This window comes from Esox lucius, unplaced genomic scaffold (genome assembly GCF_011004845.1).
Source record: "Esox lucius isolate fEsoLuc1 unplaced genomic scaffold, fEsoLuc1.pri S26, whole genome shotgun sequence".
NCBI classification, from domain to species: Eukaryota; Metazoa; Chordata; class Actinopteri; order Esociformes; family Esocidae; genus Esox; species Esox lucius.
Window position 1 is genome coordinate 43,028 of NW_022995024.1, and position 21,155 is coordinate 64,182.

Sequence of the window (21,155 nt, forward strand, 5' to 3'; positions counted from 1 at the left end):
GGAAATGGTAGGGTGCTGTCTAACCGTGGGTAAGAGAGACCCCAAGGGAAATGGTAGGGTGCTGTCTAACCGTGGGTAAGAGAGACCCCAAGGGAAATGGGAGGGTGCTGTCTAACCGTGGGTAAGAGAGACCCCAAGGGAAATGGTAGGGTGCTGTCTAACCGTGGGTAAGAGAGACCCCAAGGGACAGGGCAGGGTGTTATCTAACCGTGGGACATAGAGACCCCAAGGGGAAAGGGGTGGATGCTGTCTAAACGTGGGTAAGAGAGACCCCAAGGGAAATGGTAGGGTGCTGTCTAACCGTGGGTAAGAGAGACCCCAAGGGACAGGGCAGGGTGTTATCTAACCGTGGGACATAGAGACCCCAAGGGGAAAGGGGTGGATGCTGTCTAAACGTGGGTAAGAGAGACCCCAAGGGAAATGGGAGGGTGCTGTCTAACCGCGGGTAAGAGAGACCCAAAGGGACAGGGCAGGGTGCTGTATAACCTCGGGTAAGAGAGACCCCAAGGGAAAAGGGGCGATTCTAACGCTGATTCTCTACCTAGGGACAATGGGTGGCGCATCGACCGATATGCTAACCGTGGGTGACAGAGATCGTTTTTTTCCCCCCCCGGGTCAGGCCGTCTCTTCTTGTGTAAACCCCCAATCGGCGCACGTGGGACAGTAAGCGTGGGTGCAGCGTTTGCATACGTATCTCTTACACCCGCTGCACACCGTGTGGGTTTTACAGTCTTTCTTGGGCGGGCAGCTCTGACACCTCTTCCTCTTACTGGCAGGGGCAGGGCCAGGGGCACGGGCAGCGGCTTCCAGGCCCTCGCGGCGATCACCTGCTCTAGCGCCCTGCGCGGCTTTCACGAGCTCAGCGGACGAGCGTGTGCGCGGGATACGCGCCCTTCTTTCCATGAGCGGCTTCACGAGAGCTTTTCCCAGCTGCTCCAGGAACACTCTCCTCTTGTTCCGCTTACGGGTCATCCAGCCGGGGTTGAGCTCCCTCCATATCACGAAGGCGTTGTAAGCGGACACGTCGATTATGTTGTGGAACACCACCAAGGGCCAGCGGGCCGTCATCCTCCTGCAGCTGTAGGTTCCGACCAACTTGTCTAGGTTGTCCACCCCTCCTTTGTTGCTGTTGTAGTCCAAGATCACGGAGGGTTTCCTGTCCTGGCGCTCGCTCACGTGGGCGTCTGTGTGCAGCGTGCTCAGCAGTACCACGTTCTTGCTTTTCTTGGGCATGTAGGACACTAGAGTGGCGCTCGGTGTGAAAGCGAACCTGGACGAGAACACCTCTCGGCCCTTGGTCGCGAGCAGCGCGGCCGGGAGCTCGGGCTTGTTCTTGCGAACCGTGCCCACCATCGTGAGCCCCCTGGCCAGGAGCCGCTGTCCGAGTTCGTAGGAGGTGAAGAAATTATCGCACGTCACGTTGTGTCCCCTGAGCCCCTCTGTCACATCGAGCACCACCCGCATGCCCTGGTTCTTCTCAGGTCCGCCCACGGCGGGCTTCCCGGTGTACACTTGCATCTTCCACGCGTAGCTGGATTTTGCATCGCACGCTACCCACGACTTGATCCCGTACCTCGCGGGCTTGCTGGGCATGTACTGGCGGAAAGGGCAACGACCTGGGGAGATGAGGAGATATGATGATGATGATGATGATGATGATGATCATGCTAGTCACAGGGTTTTGGGCGGCCCTAGGTTTTCCTAGAAATGCACCGCTGCACCGCTAGCGTGCGTTTGCGCGTGTTACCCGTGCGTTACCCACCTCTGAACGGGACAAGTTGCTCGTCCACCGTAACGTGAGGGCCCGGGTTGTAGAGGAACGGGAGCCGCTCGGACCACTTGTCCCAGACCTCTCGTATGGCCGCGAGTTTGTCCGTTGCGCGTCTCTCCAGGCGCGACTCGCGGTCGTCAAATCGCAGCAGCCTGGAGTACGTGTGAAAGAGTTTCAGAGGCATGGTGGCGCGGAACACGGGCCTTCCGCTCTCCGCGTCCCACAGACTGGCCGCTGCCTCGCCTCGGGACCTGAATACGCCCGCAAGGATCAGCAGCCCCACGTATGCGCGCAGGTCGATCGCATCCATCGCCTTCCAGCCGTCTCCGTATTTCCGAGTGCCCTCCAGGTTTGTCATCTCCAGTACCACGCTTTCTATCGCGGGTGTGATGAACAGCAGGAACGCGGAGGCTACGTCCCGCGTGTGGGAGACCGCGTGCTCCGTGGGGCCCGGGGGCATCGTGGCCGCCACGTTCGCTCGTGGCGGCCTGCCCTGTTTGGGACACGCGACCGAGGACCACGCGATTGCTCCGTTTTTCGACCGGAACGTATCTCTCTCCGCCTCGGGAGCGTATCGCTCTTGTTCCTGGTCCGACGAGGAGGAGGAAGCCTCGTCCTCCGGCTCGTGTTCCTGGTTGTCTTCTTCCTCTGACACTTCCTCCAGTTCCTCGCCCTCCTCCTGTTCCTCGCCCTCCTCCTGTTCCTCGCCCTCCTCCTGTTCCTCGCACTCCTCCTGTTCCTCGCCCTCCTCCTGTTCCTCGCCCTCCTCCATGGCATGCCTGCGATTCGCAAACATCCGTTCTAGAACCTGTTTTGCGGTGCACCTGGCGGCTCCGGGCATCGCTTCCGAGCCCTCCTCTGACACGTTCTCCTGTTGTTCCTCGTCCTCCTCCTGTTCCTCTTCGTCATCGTCGTCCTCATCTGGGACGGACGGGCGATTCGCCAAAATCTGTTCTAGTACCTGTTTCGCCGTGCACCTAGCGGCTCCTGCCATCGCATCCGAGTACTGGACACCGAGCCAGCGGGATGTACACACGCACGGTTGCGGGGGGGAGGGGGACGGACGGACCAATGTTAGTATCTGTTTCTCCCGGGGCTACGCTAGGGCCAGGGAAGGCTGTCTGCGGGTCGGGCGGACCCGGGGAGGGGTATGTGTTTAGACCACACCGACATCGGGGTTGGTCATTCAGTCTTGCCCGAGCGAACTTACCTACACATTGCAAAAACATGGAGGATTGTGCTGCTATCAATGTTTTCGGTGAAACACCGGTGAAAGCTAACAGCTTAAACACAGCTCTGCGATTTGGTAAGACATTGCAAATGGACCACAGAGATGCAATCAACATGCCAGCCCCGAAGAAACCGATGCAGAGTTTAACCCGAATCCATCAATTACACCCGGATATGGTGGCACAGGAGTGGAAATTGGACGACGGTCGGACCGGGGGATACATCTTCAACCCAGAAGAACCGGAGGTTGCATTTTATGAATTACCCGAAGGCCAAGTGTTTGAGGCTGGTGTGACTGATCAAATGGTTTTAAATGCCCGTTTGTGGGACACCTTTCGAAAAGTGTTTTATTTGGGGCCAAAACAAGGCCCACATAATACAGTAGATGTACTGTTTAAAGTTGTCGAGGGGCTGAAAGAGTATGACTCTGTTCAATTACACCCGGATATGGTGGCACAGGAGTGGAAATTGGACGACGGTCGGACCGGGGGATACATCTTCAACCCAGAAGAACCGGAGGTTGCATTTTATGAATTACCCGAAGGCCAAGTGTTTGAGGCTGGTGTGACTGATCAAATGGTTTTAAATGCCCGTTTGTGGGACACCTTTCGAAAAGTGTTTTATTTGGGGCCAAAACAAGGCCCACATAATACAGTAGATGTACTGTTTAAAGTTGTCGAGGGGCTGAAAGAGTATGACTCTGTGAGAGTGGAGTTATTTCCGGAAAATAACAGCGTGTTAGTTTGTGACTGCTGACTGATCGAGTGAGCTAAGACACCGAAGCCCCGCCTTAAGCCAACACCTTCATCAGCACAGCATAAAAACCGACAGACCTCCGGTGACATTCAAGCAGTAGGAAGAATTTACGAAACATGTCTCAAGATTACAACCAAGCGGTGATTGAAGAACCCAAGGCTGAGGACTGGCTGTGTATCTCGATTCCACCTGCACACCCAACAAGAGACTACCATTGGATTGACCGGTTTGGTGATCAACTAGGTCCTCTTAACCTGTCATACCTTTCAAATGCTAACAAGAGTTATCACAAAATGGACAAACAACTTGCACCAAACATTTTAAAGATCATCAAAGCAACAATGGGTATGATTCTGGAAAACGTTGTTGGGGCTATTCTACACAAAGCATGCATCGGATGCAAAGTGGACCACCCGAGCCAGACAAGACATTCATGTCTCGAACCGCCTGAGTATTTTTTTGAGGCCCATTATGATGACATTGTGGCGACAGTTTTAACACCGCGACTGAAACATGTGTTGGTCAAGGCTTTGAACGCATCAGGTTTTCACACACCGATGACTGATGTTCACGAGGCCGCTGAGAACTTTCTGCACGAGCTCAAGTTGGAGCCGAACATCACACAGAGACTGAGTGAGAACAGGGATGAGTACATGGACAAATTTAATGAGGATGTTGTATGCCACGCAGCGGGGTCATGGTGTGATGAAAGCAAAGAGTCTGTTGTCTAAGGCCAGGGGGTAGCTTCAGTTTTCATGTTAACATGTATATAAACAAAGATTATGAGAAATCTGAATGTTTGTGTAACTTTTCTGAATATATTGGTTGTGTAATTTCGAAAACTCAAATAAAACATTGTTAAACATGTATTAACTCTCATTATTGCTCGAACAGTCTACGATGTCTGAACAGGTTATGAAAAGTATTTTCATGGGAGCGCGTGCGGGGTAACAGTGGCCGGTGGAAGGCTGACGGTGGTGGTGGGGGGTCTTTGTGACCCACTAGGGGCTATGCTAGGGCCAGGGAAGGCTGACGGTGGTGGTGGGGGGTCTTTGTGACCCACTAGGGGCTATGCTAGGGCCAGGGAAGGCTGACGGTGGTGGTGGGGGGTCTTTGTGACCCACTAGGGGCTATGCTAGGGCCGGTGGAAGGCTGACGGTGGTGGTGGGGGGTCTTTGTGACCCACTATGGGCTATGCTAGGGCCGGTGGAAGGCTGACGGTGGTGGTGGGGGGTCTTTGTGACCCACTAGGGGCTATGCTAGGGCCGGTGGAAGGCTGACGGTGGTGGTGGGGGGTCTTTGTGACCCACTAGGGGCTATGGGGGGTCTTTGTGACCCACTAGGGGCTATGCTAGGGCCAGGGAAGGCTGACGGTGGTGGTGGGGGGTCTTTGTGACCCACTAGGGGCTATGCTAGGGCCAGGGAAGGCTGTCTGCGGGTCGGGCGGACCCCGGGACAACACGAGGGTTAAATGCCCGTTTGTGGGACACCTTTCGAAAAGTGTTTTATTTGGGGCCAAAACAAGGCCCACATAATACAGTAGATGTACTGTTTAAAGTTGTCGAGGGGCTGAAAGAGTATGACTCTGTTCAATTACACCCGGATATGGTGGCACAGGAGTGGAAATTGGACGACGGTCGGACCGGGGGATACATCTTCAACCCAGAAGAACCGGAGGTTGCATTTTATGAATTACCCGAAGGCCAAGTGTTTGAGGCTGGTGTGACTGATCAAATGGTTTTAAATGCCCGTTTGTGGGACACCTTTCGAAAAGTGTTTTATTTGGGGCCAAAACAAGGCCCACATAATACAGTAGATGTACTGTTTAAAGTTGTCGAGGGGCTGAAAGAGTATGACTCTGTGAGAGTGGAGTTATTTCCGGAAAATAACAGCGTGTTAGTTTGTGACTGCTGACTGATCGAGTGAGCTAAGACACCGAAGCCCCGCCTTAAGCCAACACCTTCATCAGCACAGCATAAAAACCGACAGACCTCCGGTGACATTCAAGCAGTAGGAAGAATTTACGAAACATGTCTCAAGATTACAACCAAGCGGTGATTGAAGAACCCAAGGCTGAGGACTGGCTGTGTATCTCGATTCCACCTGCACACCCAACAAGAGACTACCATTGGATTGACCGGTTTGGTGATCAACTAGGTCCTCTTAACCTGTCATACCTTTCAAATGCTAACAAGAGTTATCACAAAATGGACAAACAACTTGCACCAAACATTTTAAAGATCATCAAAGCAACAATGGGTATGATTCTGGAAAACGTTGTTGGGGCTATTCTACACAAAGCATGCATCGGATGCAAAGTGGACCACCCGAGCCAGACAAGACATTCATGTCTCGAACCGCCTGAGTATTTTTTTGAGGCCCATTATGATGACATTGTGGCGACAGTTTTAACACCGCGACTGAAACATGTGTTGGTCAAGGCTTTGAACGCATCAGGTTTTCACACACCGATGACTGATGTTCACGAGGCCGCTGAGAACTTTCTGCACGAGCTCAAGTTGGAGCCGAACATCACACAGAGACTGAGTGAGAACAGGGATGAGTACATGGACAAATTTAATGAGGATGTTGTATGCCACGCAGCGGGGTCATGGTGTGATGAAAGCAAAGAGTCTGTTGTCTAAGGCCAGGGGGTAGCTTCAGTTTTCATGTTAACATGTATATAAACAAAGATTATGAGAAATCTGAATGTTTGTGTAACTTTTCTGAATATATTGGTTGTGTAATTTCGAAAACTCAAATAAAACATTGTTAAACATGTATTAACTCTCATTATTGCTCGAACAGTCTACGATGTCTGAACAGGTTATGAAAAGTATTTTCATGGGAGCGCGTGCGGGGTAACAGTGGCCGGTGGAAGGCTGACGGTGGTGGTGGGGGGTCTTTGTGACCCACTAGGGGCTATGCTAGGGCCAGGGAAGGCTGACGGTGGTGGTGGGGGGTCTTTGTGACCCACTAGGGGCTATGCTAGGGCCAGGGAAGGCTGACGGTGGTGGTGGGGGGTCTTTGTGACCCACTAGGGGCTATGCTAGGGCCGGTGGAAGGCTGACGGTGGTGGTGGGGGGTCTTTGTGACCCACTATGGGCTATGCTAGGGCCGGTGGAAGGCTGACGGTGGTGGTGGGGGGTCTTTGTGACCCACTAGGGGCTATGCTAGGGCCGGTGGAAGGCTGACGGTGGTGGTGGGGGGTCTTTGTGACCCACTAGGGGCTATGGGGGGTCTTTGTGACCCACTAGGGGCTATGCTAGGGCCAGGGAAGGCTGACGGTGGTGGTGGGGGGTCTTTGTGACCCACTAGGGGCTATGCTAGGGCCAGGGAAGGCTGTCTGCGGGTCGGGCGGACCCCGGGACAACACGAGGGTTAAAACAAAGGTTACATTGCTAACCATGATATTGGACTCAATATTGATTGTATAATATGTTCAAATGCGTTCCAACTGTAACGTCTGTCCCCAGCTCACGCCATCCAAAATGTCAATAATCTCCTGAACACAGCTCACTTTCCAGCTCACTCTCAAACATATAGATCCCCTGAATGCAGCTCACTCTCCCATTCCCAATCACCAGAATTCTGATCACCTCTTCACAAACCTGTATGTCATCAGCACACACTATTTAGTTCAGTTCATTGCACCCTGCTATTGTGAGGTATTGTTTTTATTTTAGCAACATTCTAGGCTGAGATCAGTTTATCATTTTGAATGGCCTTTCTGTGTGTTGAGTTGTTTTGTCCATCCTCACAGACTATGTTTTTGACTAATTGCATTCTGCAGAGTAAGAAACCCTTCTCAATAAGCTCAATAGCCTTCTCAATAAAAGCACAACATTTGTGCCATTCAAGAGAACATTTGAATTATAATCACCATCATTGAACTGCCCAAGCAGAACTGCATAAGCTTGTCACTAAAAGTATATTGACCATTACCTGTAATTTTGGATTTGATAGAAGCCTTTAAACATTTCTCAATATTTGCCCACCATTAATTGGATAATTTATGAGATATAAAATAAAAATACAGCTCTGAAAAAAATTAAGAGATCACTGCACCTTTTTCTTTCCTTTTCAAAAAAGTCGAAAAGGAAGGTTTTGAGTGAGGAACAGAAGGGTTAAAATTAAGAGACCACTACAAATTGAACCACTTCTGTTCCTCACTCAAAACTGTCCTTTTCAACTTTCTTTGGAAAGGAAAGAAAAAGGTGCAGTGTTCTCTTACTTTGTTCCAGAGCTGTATGTGAAAGTATTTGTTGACGTTAAAGGACCATGCTACCACTAATAAAAAGTTATTATACTGTCAGTATATTAGATGATTCTGTTTTGTTGTTTAAATTGTCAACTGCAAAATGATCTGTTTTTGATATTTTGAAGCTTCTCTATTGTCCATGTCTTTGTACAATATTTTCCGCTGCTATATTATTGTGCCAGGGGAGTAAGGGAGCAGGGTGTCTAACTTTCATTGCATCCTGTTACATTTAAAATTAAGAGGACATGAGCCCTTGGACCACAACTCGGGACTACCAGGCCCGAAGGACTCGTAGCTGTCCTTTTCCAAAGTCATTTCTGGTTGTGTTGCAGATCAAGTAACTGACAATACCTGATTATTCCGGCTGCCACTCTGATGACCCAACCCCCGATTGTCCCTGTCCTTGTCTTTCTGGTCATGCAACTGACATGGATTATGTTTTATAGGCTCTGGACACATCTCACAGGCATTTTATTAATTATTACAATGTGTACTCTTAAAATGTTCACCAGGTACAGGCAGAGGAGTGGCCACCCCTCAGAGCCTGGTTCTTCTCTAGGTTTCTTCCTATGTTTCATCCCTTTTAAGGAGTTATTCCTAGCCACTGTGCATCAACCCTGTTGTTGCTTGTTCTTTGGGGTTTCAGGCTGGGTGTTAATAAGAGCACTTTGAAAAAACTGCTGATGTAAAAAAGGCTTTATAAAATATGATTGGATTTATGGGATTAAATGATGTGTATTTCCTTTCTCGTTATGGAATGCAATGTGTAGATAGCCTTCAGGTTGCACTGCTGTCAGATGAAGCCTAATCCAAATATGTTAACAATGCATTTTGACATTTACAGGTGAAAATTACTACTTAATCAATAGTCTCTACGTCTGTGTCATTGGATCTACATTTCCTGTACTGGGACATCAAACTGCATTAGTTGAAATGTGTAGATGTTAGGATCTACTCATTTCTTTACTTATGTGGACTATAACATTTGTGTGAATCTGCTACAGCCTTTAAATCTCTAATTTCCATACCAACTATATCAGGTTTGTGGCCTGTCATCATCTGGAAGAAGATGTGGTAGCCTCTTTCATCGGGCAACTGGAAGGTCACTCTGGACTTCTCCAGTAGGTCTGATGGAAAAAGGGAGATAGTAAGTGGCCGAGAAAAAGAGACAAAGATATTTAGAGAGCATGAGACACAATTTACATGTAGTAAATTCTTTTCAAAATAGACTCTGAAATTTGTATCGGGATACAACCAGAACCAACTCACAGGTCTCAATATCAGCTTTAGCCAATTTGGGTCCTTGGAAGTGAATCCTGATGAATTTACCCTACAGTAAAGTATTTTGGTTATAAAACATTAGGGGGGAAAAATGTAAGATTTGTTGTATGTCATACATCGAAAAAATGCTTTCCCGGTATCATACTTACAAAGCGAGATGAGTTGTCATTTCTCACTGTCTTGGCATTACCATAAGCTTCTAGCAGAGGGTTAGCTGCAATGATCTGATCCTCAAGAGACCCCTGAATGAGACCAACACAAGTTGCTCTAAAACTGGTAAAGTAGGGATTCTTTAAACATGATTACGAAAAATTTACACAACTGAAATGCATTTAAAAAGCAAAAATAAGCACCTGCATTTTGCCGGGGTCTTGCTTTTTCTTCTCACCACCAGACACTGCAATGGTGGCAAAGTACTGGATTACACGCTTGGTGTTGACAGTCTTTCCTGCACCGGATTCTCCACTGGTTCATATGACAAAGGAAAAAGGTTTTTAATGACAAGTTTGATTGTAAGGAAGGCTTCTACTATGAAATAACATGAGGAAATATATAGGTCTGTTGACCTATATAAAAAAATTAATCAAATACTTGCACTAATCCCAAAGACATTATTATACACAGCCTCATTTATAATGTAATCCAGCCTATAGTAATAGATTTTTTTAAATGTAAACAGCTTACGTAATCAAGATGGACTGGTTCTCCTTATCTGTGAACAGAAACATTTTGCTTATAATTCCGTAACAACACTATGGTTAGGCCTACATGATTTCATATCCTTCCATTCATCCATTCAAGCTTGTACCTATCTGCATGAATTGAAAGCCATTGTCAGAGACGGAGAAGATATGGGGTGGAGCCTCAACTCTCTTCTTCCCTCTGTAGGCAGCAACAACCTCTGCATCATACACAGGGAGCCACTTGTAGGGGTTCACCGTGACACAGAATAGCCCAGAATAGGTCTATATGAAAAAGATTATATTAGTGCATTACAAAAATGTATAAATTACTGGACTGCATATCGGTGTCTGTCCATAGGATTTACTTCTGTACATACAAAAGTACATCTGGGTGAATGTGTCTTGCCATAGACATTGCAAGGTAATGCCTGTTACCCTATTTTCCTTAAGTTAATAAGTTCAGTACAAAGGTCACATGGAAAACATTTGCCTCAAAGATACGGTCAGCCATGATGGAATTTCAGGCATTTTGGATATTATTCCTCAAGGCATCAGATAAAATGCTGTCTCCCACTTTTGCTGTTGCATATTAGTAATAGAGTTTACAGCCTACCATGTGGCCCTAAAATGGGAAAATATATATATATTATTATATATATATATATATATATATATATATATATATATATATATATATATATATATTATATTTCTTAATGATTTACAATTTGTTACAATTTGACATACATGCTCGGGACAATTTTTATATTTATATTGGGTTCAATTGGGTTCAATGATGAGTCTTGCTATAAAGATTTTGTATTTACAAAATCACAATGATTGGCCTAAAGGAGGTGCTTCAGTATTAAACTGAATTGTATAAATTTGCATGCAGTATTTCTACAGGCAAAGCGGGGGCACTGCATCATTCATGAGTGATAGCATGTTTACTTTATGTTTACCTTGTTTCTACCTGGATTGATAGGTCATTGTGGTTTTACTGTATTGGTATGTCTTGAATTCTTTGCTTGGTGTCTATCTAGATTTATGTGTCAGTGCAGTTCTAATGTAATGGTATGTCTTGGTTTCTTTGCCTTGTTTCTACCTCTACTGATATGTAGATGTGTTTCTACTGTATTGGTATGACTTGGTTTCTAAGATTTATGAAGGTATGTATTATCTCATGTTCAGTTATGTGTTAGTGTTTCTGCAGGTTTCTTACGTAGATCATCCATGCTGCATAACGCTCTTTGAGGTTATACAACACAGTAGCTTCATTCAGGTAGGTCATCATGGCCATGTCTTCAATCTTGTCGTACTTAGGGGGGTTCATCTGAAGCAGTTCATCTTCTTTAAAATCTTTTCCTTCCTGAAACAGACATTTCGTTTACGGAATACTTTTTCTTTAAAATAGTTGCATCTACAAAATGTTAATTAACGTGTGCATCCTAGTCTTGTATGCATGCTGGCCTTGAAGATGAATGTCTGTAAAATAGAAGTGGTAGTTATAGGAGTACTAACGGTAGTACTCGGAATGCTAAAGAGCAAAGGTGTGAAGCTCACGTAGCCCTGTGGGACACAATTTGGTCTATGCTATGTTCTGGTGGTATGCACCTAAAATACTTACTATCTTGCAAAACAATTGCTACAGTGGTATTCTATTAATCGGTTTTGTAACTGCTGATATTTCCTGAATCTTTAGCTTCCGTATCGGTGATTGTTAGCAAGTTAATAAAAAATATATTATTTTAGCATGGAGTCAACTGAGACCAAGACTCATTTACAATTGAGCCTTGCATTTAGTATAACAACATATACTTCTAATGCAAATGTATTTTCAATGTATTTTTATACAATTTATATAAAAAAAACTACAACTAAAGCCAAACACAAAAAAAACTACAACTAAAGCGTCATGATATACATATTTATGTTTAGATATTTGTTTAAAATATATACCTTCTTTTATATTGAGTTACATATCTTTTGTGTTAAGTTCCACACATTTTCAGTTTAATGCTCTTCATCATACAAGTCTTACCTGTGCACTGCCGTCAGGCATCTTGACTGTCACAGTACATGTTCCATCTTTCCTGGCTGTGACCAAACCCTTAAGGTACAGCTCCTTGGGATCAGGTACGAAGCAGGAGTTCTTTGAATCAAAGGGAGCTGTTTGTGCCTCAATCCTCTCCCTTTCAGGTTTACGGAGGTATATGGCGGCCTTGCCATATTGCTCCATCTCTGCATCCGTACTCATTGTGACGGATCTCTAGGAAAGAGATTAAATACAAAGTGTGATGGACACCATGGTACTTCCTCCCAGTCAACAGGTAGATGAGCAGTATCTCAAACAGAATCATTTAATACATTTGTTATGTCTCACCTTTTTTCCCCACTACAGATGAAAATGTAGAGAACCCTGGAGAACCCTGTAAAGCATTAGAGTGTTGTGAAAGCACAATTCTATGAAGATATAGGAAACATTTTGAAAGGCATAAATCAAGTTGATCATATTAGCCATGTGGGTGCAACTGGTAATGTTCATTTTACTAGGGGCAACTGACTTTACAAAAATATTATTTTTGGAATTCAAATTATATACACATGAGAACCCCAGTTACATTCTACACCACTGCCTGAATTCACAAACAGGTGCAAGAAAACCACATTTCAGTTAAAATCTATATAAAACATAAGAAAACGCACATTATAAATACATTTTAAAAATGCAAATAAAGGAGTCTTACCACAGAAGAAGAAAGTGTCTGACTTAGGGGGATCCAGGGGCCCCATCCTCTTTATATCAGTTTGAAAATGCCAACCAAGCAAAAGTTAATTATGGACCACTCTGGAGAAGGAAATGTATTGGAGGAGAGGAATCTTTAATCATGCATTCAATTAACGTCAACAAATTCCAAGAGTGCCACACTCATTTTACCTTAAAATATTTAATTGAATTTACATGGATGATACAAGTCACAACTGTGGTTATGACAAAATGAATAGTTTGATGTATCAAAAGTATTATTTATGTGTTCATTCATGTTTATTATTTAACTATTATTTCATGTTACCACTTCATACGATACACATAAAAACAGAAACATTTTGTATTTCATTGGCTGTTGCATCTAATGTAAAATTTATATCTACGACATTTAATCTATTTCAGATTCTGGAAGTGCATATTGCTGACAGCACAGTAGCTGCCTAAAACTTTTATTACACTCTGAAGTAAACTGCTTAGCAGCTGAGCTGGCATCAATGAAACTGATGTACACTCAATAAGGAGTATACCTATTTTTAGACAGTTCTAGAAACTTGTAAAGGAGCCACCAGTAACTGAGACATTGATGTACATTATTTTAAGAATGTAGTTCAAGAGGTTTTTCTTTCAAATCCCTAAAATCAAAACAAAGCAAGGGAGTAGCATTCTTAATCAAAGCCAGTCAGTTGTGCAACATCTTGTCCTGTCTAGTAATGTTGGTAGACACCATTGCGGTTTTTAAATAACTTTTTATACCCCAACTTTTTAGCTCTGTGTTCATTAACAAGTTAAAAGTTTAGACATCCTCTGTGATATCCTTGGTTTACAGCTTCTTTTTGGTTTTAACTTTTTAATAATATTAATGTACTGGGCATATGTACTTTAGATAAACATTTATTTCATACAATCTATCAGTGTTTTTGTTTTGAAACCTTTGTAAGCAAATAGTATTTTATATGTCCTCTATGTATATAAAGGATAATATATCTGCCAAAAGTTGTAGATCTTATTATGACACATGTCACCACAATTAGACAAAATATATCTACGGTCTGTTTTCGAATGGAGAGAAAATTCCCTCTTGACTAAGCCTTTATAACATGATATTTATTTCAATATCCAGACATGTTCCATTATATATGACTTGCACTTTTGTATAACAGGGACATGTTTCTCTAAGCTCCAAAATTGTTTTGGGTTGACACTTAAAAGCAAATAAAAAAAGGAAGCGTTAATATCTCATATATTGTTAATGAAATGTGTAATAATTTTTGTAAATATTTTACGTATATTTTGGTAGAGCCTTGGGTGAATCGTGATAGTAATTGATGCAATAAATGTTAGAAGGGCTTTTAATGAGTAGTTTTATGACACAGACTGAGACATCCAAGCACATTTGGCCTTGTCAGAATTTGTCACATGGTTTAATGGATTAAATCTAAATTCAGATTCGAAGTCACATTTTGTGGCATGAATCCACAAAACAACCAAGTTGGGCTTGATATAAATTTGGATCTTGTTTTTCCAGATCACATATCTTGCTATAAATTTATTAGGCGCTAATAAGGTCACAATAATGTGCTGGCCTGTATCATATCTCCCTGCCGTGTACAAGATAGGCTAGGTGGTTTTGCCTTTTCAGCATGCAGTGGGAAGTCAATGGAAGTTAAAATGTAATGCTAATCTTATGACCAAGGATGAACACATCAAATGGGGAGCTGTTTTTAAATAAGCTTTATAAATCTGTTGAGAAACATTCACACTTTCTTTTGGGTTTATATTTTTGCGTTTTTATTTTCTCTGATGTAGTCATGACTCTATAATAAAGATAATTAAAACATTAAAAATTAAATCTTGAGGAAATCCAGTCGATACAACCAGAGATTTAAACAGCAGGTACTGCCCTCATATTAAATTGTTTTAACCCCAGGCTAGAAAATGATAATACACTGCTCAAAAATATTAAGGGAACACATGATGATCACAGTATAACACAAAGTCAATAAAACTTGAGGGATATCAATTTGTCCTGTTAGGAATCATAAGCGATTGTGAATCAATGTCACCTGTTTTGTTGCAAATGAAAGTGACAACAGGTGCACTGGAGAGGCAACAGCAAGACAACCCCCAAAAGGGAAGGGTTTTGCAGGTGGTGGCCACGGACAATTGCTCTCTCCTTATCCTTCCTGAATGATTGTTCTCTAGTTTTGCATTTTGCTAGTGTCCTTGTGTTATGGAAATTCTTGAACTAATGTACATTTGAGAAATGTCTGCTTTTCTATTGCCTGGTATGTACAGTGGGGAGAACAAATATTTGATACACTGCCGATTTTGCAGGTTTTCCCACTTACAAAGCATGTAGAAGTCTGTAATTTTTATCATAGGTACTCTTCAACTGTGAGTGACGGAATCTAAAACAAAAATCCAGAAAATCACATTGTATGATTTTTAAGTAATTAATTTGCATATAATTGCATGGCATAAGTATTTGATACATCGGAAAAGCAGAACTTAATATTTGGTACAGAAACCTTTGTTTGCAATTACCGAGATCATACGTTTCCTGTAGTTGTTGACCAGTTGTTGACACTGCAGCAGGGATTTTGGCCCACTCCTCCATACAGACCTTCTCCAGATCCTTCAGGTTTCGAGGCTGTTGCTGGGCAATACGGACTTTCAACTCCCTCCAAAGATTTTCTATTGGGTTCAGGTCTGGAGACAGACTAGGCCACTCCAGGACCTTGAGATTCTTCTTACGGAGCCACTCCTTAGTTGCCCTGGCTGTGTGTTTCAGGTCATTGTCATGCTGGAAGACCAAGCCACGACCCATCTTCAATGCTCATACTGAGGGAAGGAGGTTGTTGGCCAAGATCTCGCGATACATGGCCCCATCCATCCTCCCCTCAATACGGTGCAGTCGTCCTGTACCCTTTGCAGAAAAGCATCCCCAAAGAATGATGTTTCCACCTCCATGCTTCACGGTTGGGATGGTGTTCTTGGGGTTGTACTCATCCTTCTTCTTCCTCCAAACATGGCGAGTGGAGTTTAGACCAAAAAGCTCTATTTTTGTCTCATCAGACCACATGACCTTCTCCCATTCCTCCTCTGGATCATCCAGATGGTCATTGGCAAACTTCAAACGGGCCTGGATATGCACTGGCTTGAGCAGGGGGACCTTGCGTGCGCTGCAGGATTTTAACCCTTGTGGTGGCGAATTCAGGTCAAGAGGCAAGGCCGCGGCCAGTCTGTGGGATACGGAGAGCGGAAGGCCCGTGTTCCGCGCCACCATGCCTCTGAAACTCTTTCCCACGTATTCGAGGCTGCTGTGATTCGACGACTGTGAGTCGCGCCTTGAGAGACGCGCCACGGACAAACTCCAGCCATACGAGAGGTCTGGGACAAGTGGTCCGAGCGGCTCCCGTTCTTCTACAACCCGGGCCCTCATGTGACGGTGGACGAGTAACTGGTCCCGTTCAGAGGTGGATAATGCACGAGCACACGCGCAAATGAACGCTAGCGGCAGCGGCACATTTGTAGGAAAAACCTAGGGCCGCCCGACACTCGGTGACTATCATGATCATCATCATCATCATGACCGTCTCTCCTCATCTCCCCCGTCCCTAGGTCGTTGCCCTTTCCGCCAGTACATGCTCAGCAAGCCCACGAGATACAGGATGAAGTAATGGGTGGCGTGCAACCCGAAATCCAGCTACGCGTGGAAGATGCAAGTGTACGCCGGGAAGCCTGCCGCAGGCGGCCCGGAGAAGAACCAGGGCATGCGGGTGGTGCTTGATGTGACAGAGGGGCTCAGGGGGCACAACGTGACGTGCGACAATTTCTTCACCTCCTACGACCTGGGACAGCGGCTCCTGGCCAGGGGGCTCACGATGGTGGGCACGGTTCACAAGAACAAGCCCGAGCTCCCTGCCGCGCTGCTCGCGACCAAGGGCCAAGAGGTGTTCTCACCCAGGTTCGCGTTCACCCTGAGCGCCACTCTAGTGTCCTACATGCCCAAGAAAAGCAAGAACGTGTTACTGCTGAGCACGCTGCACACGGATGCGGCCGTGAGCGAGCGCCAGGACAGGAAACCCGCCCTCCTCCTGGACTACAACAGCAACAAAAGAGGGGTGGACAACCTAGACAAGGTGGTCGGAACCTACAGCTGCAGGCGGATGAGCTGCAGGCTGGCCCCTGGCGGTCTTCCACAACATAATCGACGTCTCCTCGTAAAACGCCTTCGTGATATGGAGGGAGCTCAACCCCGAAGGGCGCGTATCCCGCGCACACACTCGTCCGTGGCGTTCGTGAAAGCCGTGCAGAGCGCTAGAGACGGGTTTGCCCCGAGGGCCTGGAAGCCTCTGCCCGGGCCCCTGCCCCTGCCAGTAAGAGGAAGAGGTGTCAGAGCTGCCCGCCCAAGAAAGACTGTAAAACCCACACGGTGTGCAGCAGGTGTAAGAGATACGTATGCAAACGCTGTACGCACGCCTAGTGTCCCACGTGCGCCGATTGGGGGTTTACACAAGAAGAGAAACACTGACCCGGGGCGCACAGGGTGTATGTTCAGCCCCAGGGGGGGTTGGCGTACCAGAGTCCCCTCGCTCTTGGGTCCCTCTGACCCCACCGATTTATCCCGCTCCGTCCCCTCGTCCACGGGTCTCTCTGACCCACCGTTATCCCGCACCGTGCCCTTTCCCTGGGGTCTCTCCGAACCACGGTTAGCATACCAGTTCCCATCGCCCTCGGGTCTCTCCGACCCACCGTTATCCTGCGCCGTGCCCTTTCCCTGGGGTCTCTCCGACCCACCGTTAGACAGCACCCTGCCCTTTCCATGGGGTCTCTCCGACCCACGGTTTGACAGCACCCTGCCCTTTCCCTGGGGTCTCTCCGACCCACCATTATCCCACACCGTGCCCTTTCCCTGGGGTCTCTCTGACCTACATGAAGGGAAGTCTTCAGCACAAGCCGCGTAAAAGGCCTGGGAAAATACTAGCCTCCCGTACTTGCTGTACCCCCCCGCTTTTTTCGTCCTAAAAATAGGCCGCCCCCTGCAAAACTCCGTACAGACTTCCCGTCCGCCAAAGTCGAAACGGCACGTCTCTGGGGCCCCCGGGGCCCGAGATATGATTTTTTTTTCTGAAAAGTGCAGAAAAACGCACTACCGGAAAATTCCACCAGGTGGCACACGACCATACTAGCCTCCTGCCGGATTTCAGGGCAAATGTACGCCGACCTGAGCTGCGCAAAGCATTGCCGGTGGCAATGTAATACATTGCAATTGTATGCCCCAATGGGATTCCCCATGATACACATCGGTACATACTCCCCCGGTCCAAATTTGTAATTTACTGGGCAAATGTACATGCACTACTTCTCAATTGTACGCCCAATGGGATTCCCCATGATACACATCAGTACATACTCCCCCGGTCCAAATTTTGACATTTACTGGGCAAATGTACATGCTATACTTGCCAAATGTACGCCCAATGGAATTACCCATAATACATTTCACTCCATACTCCCCCAGTCCAAATTTTTACATTTACTGGGCAAATTTACATATCCAGTGTATAAAATGGCGGCGGCAGTGTAATACATTGTAAATGTACGCCCAATTGGATTATCAATAGAACACATGGGAACATACTCCCCCAGTCCAGATATTGAACAATACTGGGCAAATGTACATGCTATACTTGCCAAATGTACGCCCAATGGAATAACCCATAATACATTTCACTCCATACTCCCCCAGTCCAAATTTTGACATTTACTGGGCAAATGCATTTAGAATACTTCCCAATTGTAAACCTAATGGGATTACCCCATAGAACACATTTGTACATACTTCCCCAGTCCATTTTTTGACATTAACTGGACAAATTTACATAGAAAAAAACTGACTCCTGTACATTTCCAATGTATATGAATGGGTAGGAAATACTGCCCAATTTTACATGTGAAGGAGACATCTTAAAGACATGGGAGTTGGATTTTCCAAGTATACATCACGAAAGAAATGTATTACACATTATTATTAAGCATTTTAATCATTTTCTACAATGTACAAGTGGGCAGTATTTCCTACCCATTCATATACATTGCAAATGTACACGAGTCAGTTAGGACAAGTCCTGTACATTTGCAATGTATATGAATGGGTAGTAAATACTGCCCAAATGTACATGAGAAGGAGACATCTTAAAGGCATGGGAGTTGGATTTTACAAGCATACATCAAGATGCGACTGTATTACACATTATAATTAAGCATGTTAAGCCTTTTCTACATTGTACAATTGGGCAGCATTTCCTACCCATTCATATACATTGCAAATGGCACAAGTCAGTTCAGCTGACTCCTGGACATTTGCAATGTATATGAATGGGTAGGAAATACTGCCCAAATGTACATGAGAAGGAGACATCTTAAAGGCATGGGAGTTGGATTTTACAAGCATACATCAAGATGCGACTGTATTACACATTATAATTAAGCCTTTTAAGCCTTTTCTACATTGTACAATCGGGCAGTATTTCCTACCCATTCATATACATTGCAAATGGCACAAGTCAGTTCAGCTGACTCCTGGACATTTGCAATGTATATGTATGGTTAGGAAATACTGCCCGATTGTTCAAATGAAATTGACCTCTGAGAGACATTTCTCTCTTGTACATTTGGGCAGTGTTTCCTATTCATTCATATATATCAAGATTCAGGTGTAAATTGCATTTTATTAGCTCATGACACAGGGAAAATAGGATTAATTAGATCAGGACACAGGTGGAAAATGCAATTCATTAGCTCAGGACACAGGTAAAATAGGATTAATTAGATCAGGACACAGGTGGAAAATGCAATTATTGTGTGTCATTATTTAAAAGTCGGAGGAACACAAAACCAACAAGGAGTTTGGGACATGCCAGCTCGCCCTGACAGAGGAGGAGTACGGGTGGTTCAAGAACTTCCTCCAATTCTATAGGTTCCTGAGGGGGGGGAAGAAAACAAAGCACTTTTTCTTCAATTCCCGGAACTCTGACCTCAAGAATCTCCCCACCTACCTGAGGGAGGTATGGAAGGAGATGGGCTTGCCTGGAAGCCCCACCTTCACTGACATACGGACCTCAATCTCCACTCATGTAAGTCAGATTGGAATGGAAATGTCCTATTACACAGCTGTCTTAAACAAATCAATGACTGATTGACTGTCTTCTCTTGTGTGTGTGTGTGTGTGTGTGTGTCTGCCTGTGTATGTGTGTGTGTATTACAGTGCAAGAACACCCTGGCAAAAAAGGACTGGGAGACAGTGGCTCGGTTCAAGTGCCATGACACCAGGACGGCGGACAGGTTTTACGCAATCAGCCTCAACCCGACCCAGGCAATGGAGGTTAGGTCCCTATTCCATGCAGCTTTGGAGGGCGAGGACCAGGCACCACTGAGCCAGAGACACCCCTCAACCTCAAGACCATCAGAAAGGTGCAAGGGAAAGGCAGCGGAAGACGAGTCCCTCTCTGAGGGGAGCACTTCTTCTGAAGCCACAAAGGTCCAGTACCAAGAGTCCGGCACATCATCCCCGGATTCTGACTCTGAGTCGTCATCATCATCTTCCTCGTCGTCCTCGTCGTCAGGGGTGGGGCAGAAGGCTACACTACCTCAGGTAAGCAATTTGATTCAGAAATTAAAAGCAACATACAAATGTAAACCACTTAACCGACAGAGCCATTCCCTTCCTAGGATGCTATCGCAGTCACAGACGACTATGTTACAGTCAAATGTTCAGTGTGAGTTATTTATTTTTGTTTTTGTTTGCTGTGCCTGCAGACACCTTCCAAGAGACCAGCACCGGAGAGCGAAGAGCACCCCACGCCCTCCAAACTGCCGGCGACAGACAGGCGCAGTGTCATGGTCTCCATCACCCCGATGAAGATGTCCCCGCTGAAATCGAAGAACAAAACTAGACACGTCTCTCCTGTCCTGACCCAGCAGGGGATAAGGAAGCTGAGAGCAACAAGCGTCCGGCTCGAGAGGGCCATTGCCTCAAGGAGGCTACAAATGGAAGGTAAGGACAAAGACACTGTCCCACCCCACAGCCCAGAGGGAAAAGAAAGTGAGTCAACCTCTGGTCAAGCAGAGGAAGCCATGGGCAGCAAATCTTGATTGATTGACTCTATAGGTTGGACACTTGTTCTATATTATACTTGTTCCATAGTGTTTTTTGATACCTGTTCTAATTGTAAATGTAGATAGGAAACATGTTAGAGTTTTGTTCTCATCATTTATAACCTTCTCTGTTCTGTTTAATTGAATTGTTCTTTAGTATTTTGTTATTGAGAGTTTGTTATTGCATGTGTGCCACTTTGTCATTTAATATGTTGTGCTTTTGTACTTGTTGAAATTGAAATG

At 45.6% G+C, this 21,155-nt stretch overlaps 2 protein-coding genes across 2 annotated transcripts; both read right to left on the reverse strand.

The window, feature by feature from the left end:
- Positions 1 to 607: 607 nt before the first annotated feature.
- Positions 608 to 3,171, reverse strand: LOC114832429 (piggyBac transposable element-derived protein 4-like). The gene is made up of 2 exons (XM_029118563.2): positions 1,763 to 3,171; positions 608 to 1,616 (listed from the first exon to the last, which is right to left on the reverse strand). The coding sequence occupies exons 1-2, from the start codon at positions 2,763 to 2,765 to the stop codon at positions 616 to 618; spliced, it is 2,004 nt and encodes a 667-aa protein (XP_028974396.2). The 5' UTR covers positions 2,766 to 3,171; the 3' UTR covers positions 608 to 615.
- A 3,912-nt stretch (positions 3,172 to 7,083) lies between these two features.
- Positions 7,084 to 12,400, reverse strand: LOC117594175 (myosin-13-like). The gene is made up of 10 exons (XM_034291270.1): positions 12,366 to 12,400; positions 12,032 to 12,251; positions 11,205 to 11,347; positions 10,108 to 10,264; positions 9,984 to 10,011; positions 9,653 to 9,764; positions 9,449 to 9,541; positions 9,288 to 9,348; positions 9,047 to 9,145; positions 7,084 to 7,103 (listed from the first exon to the last, which is right to left on the reverse strand). The coding sequence occupies exons 2-10, from the start codon at positions 12,237 to 12,239 to the stop codon at positions 7,084 to 7,086; spliced, it is 921 nt and encodes a 306-aa protein (XP_034147161.1). The 5' UTR covers positions 12,240 to 12,251; positions 12,366 to 12,400.
- Positions 12,401 to 21,155: the final 8,755 nt, after the last annotated feature.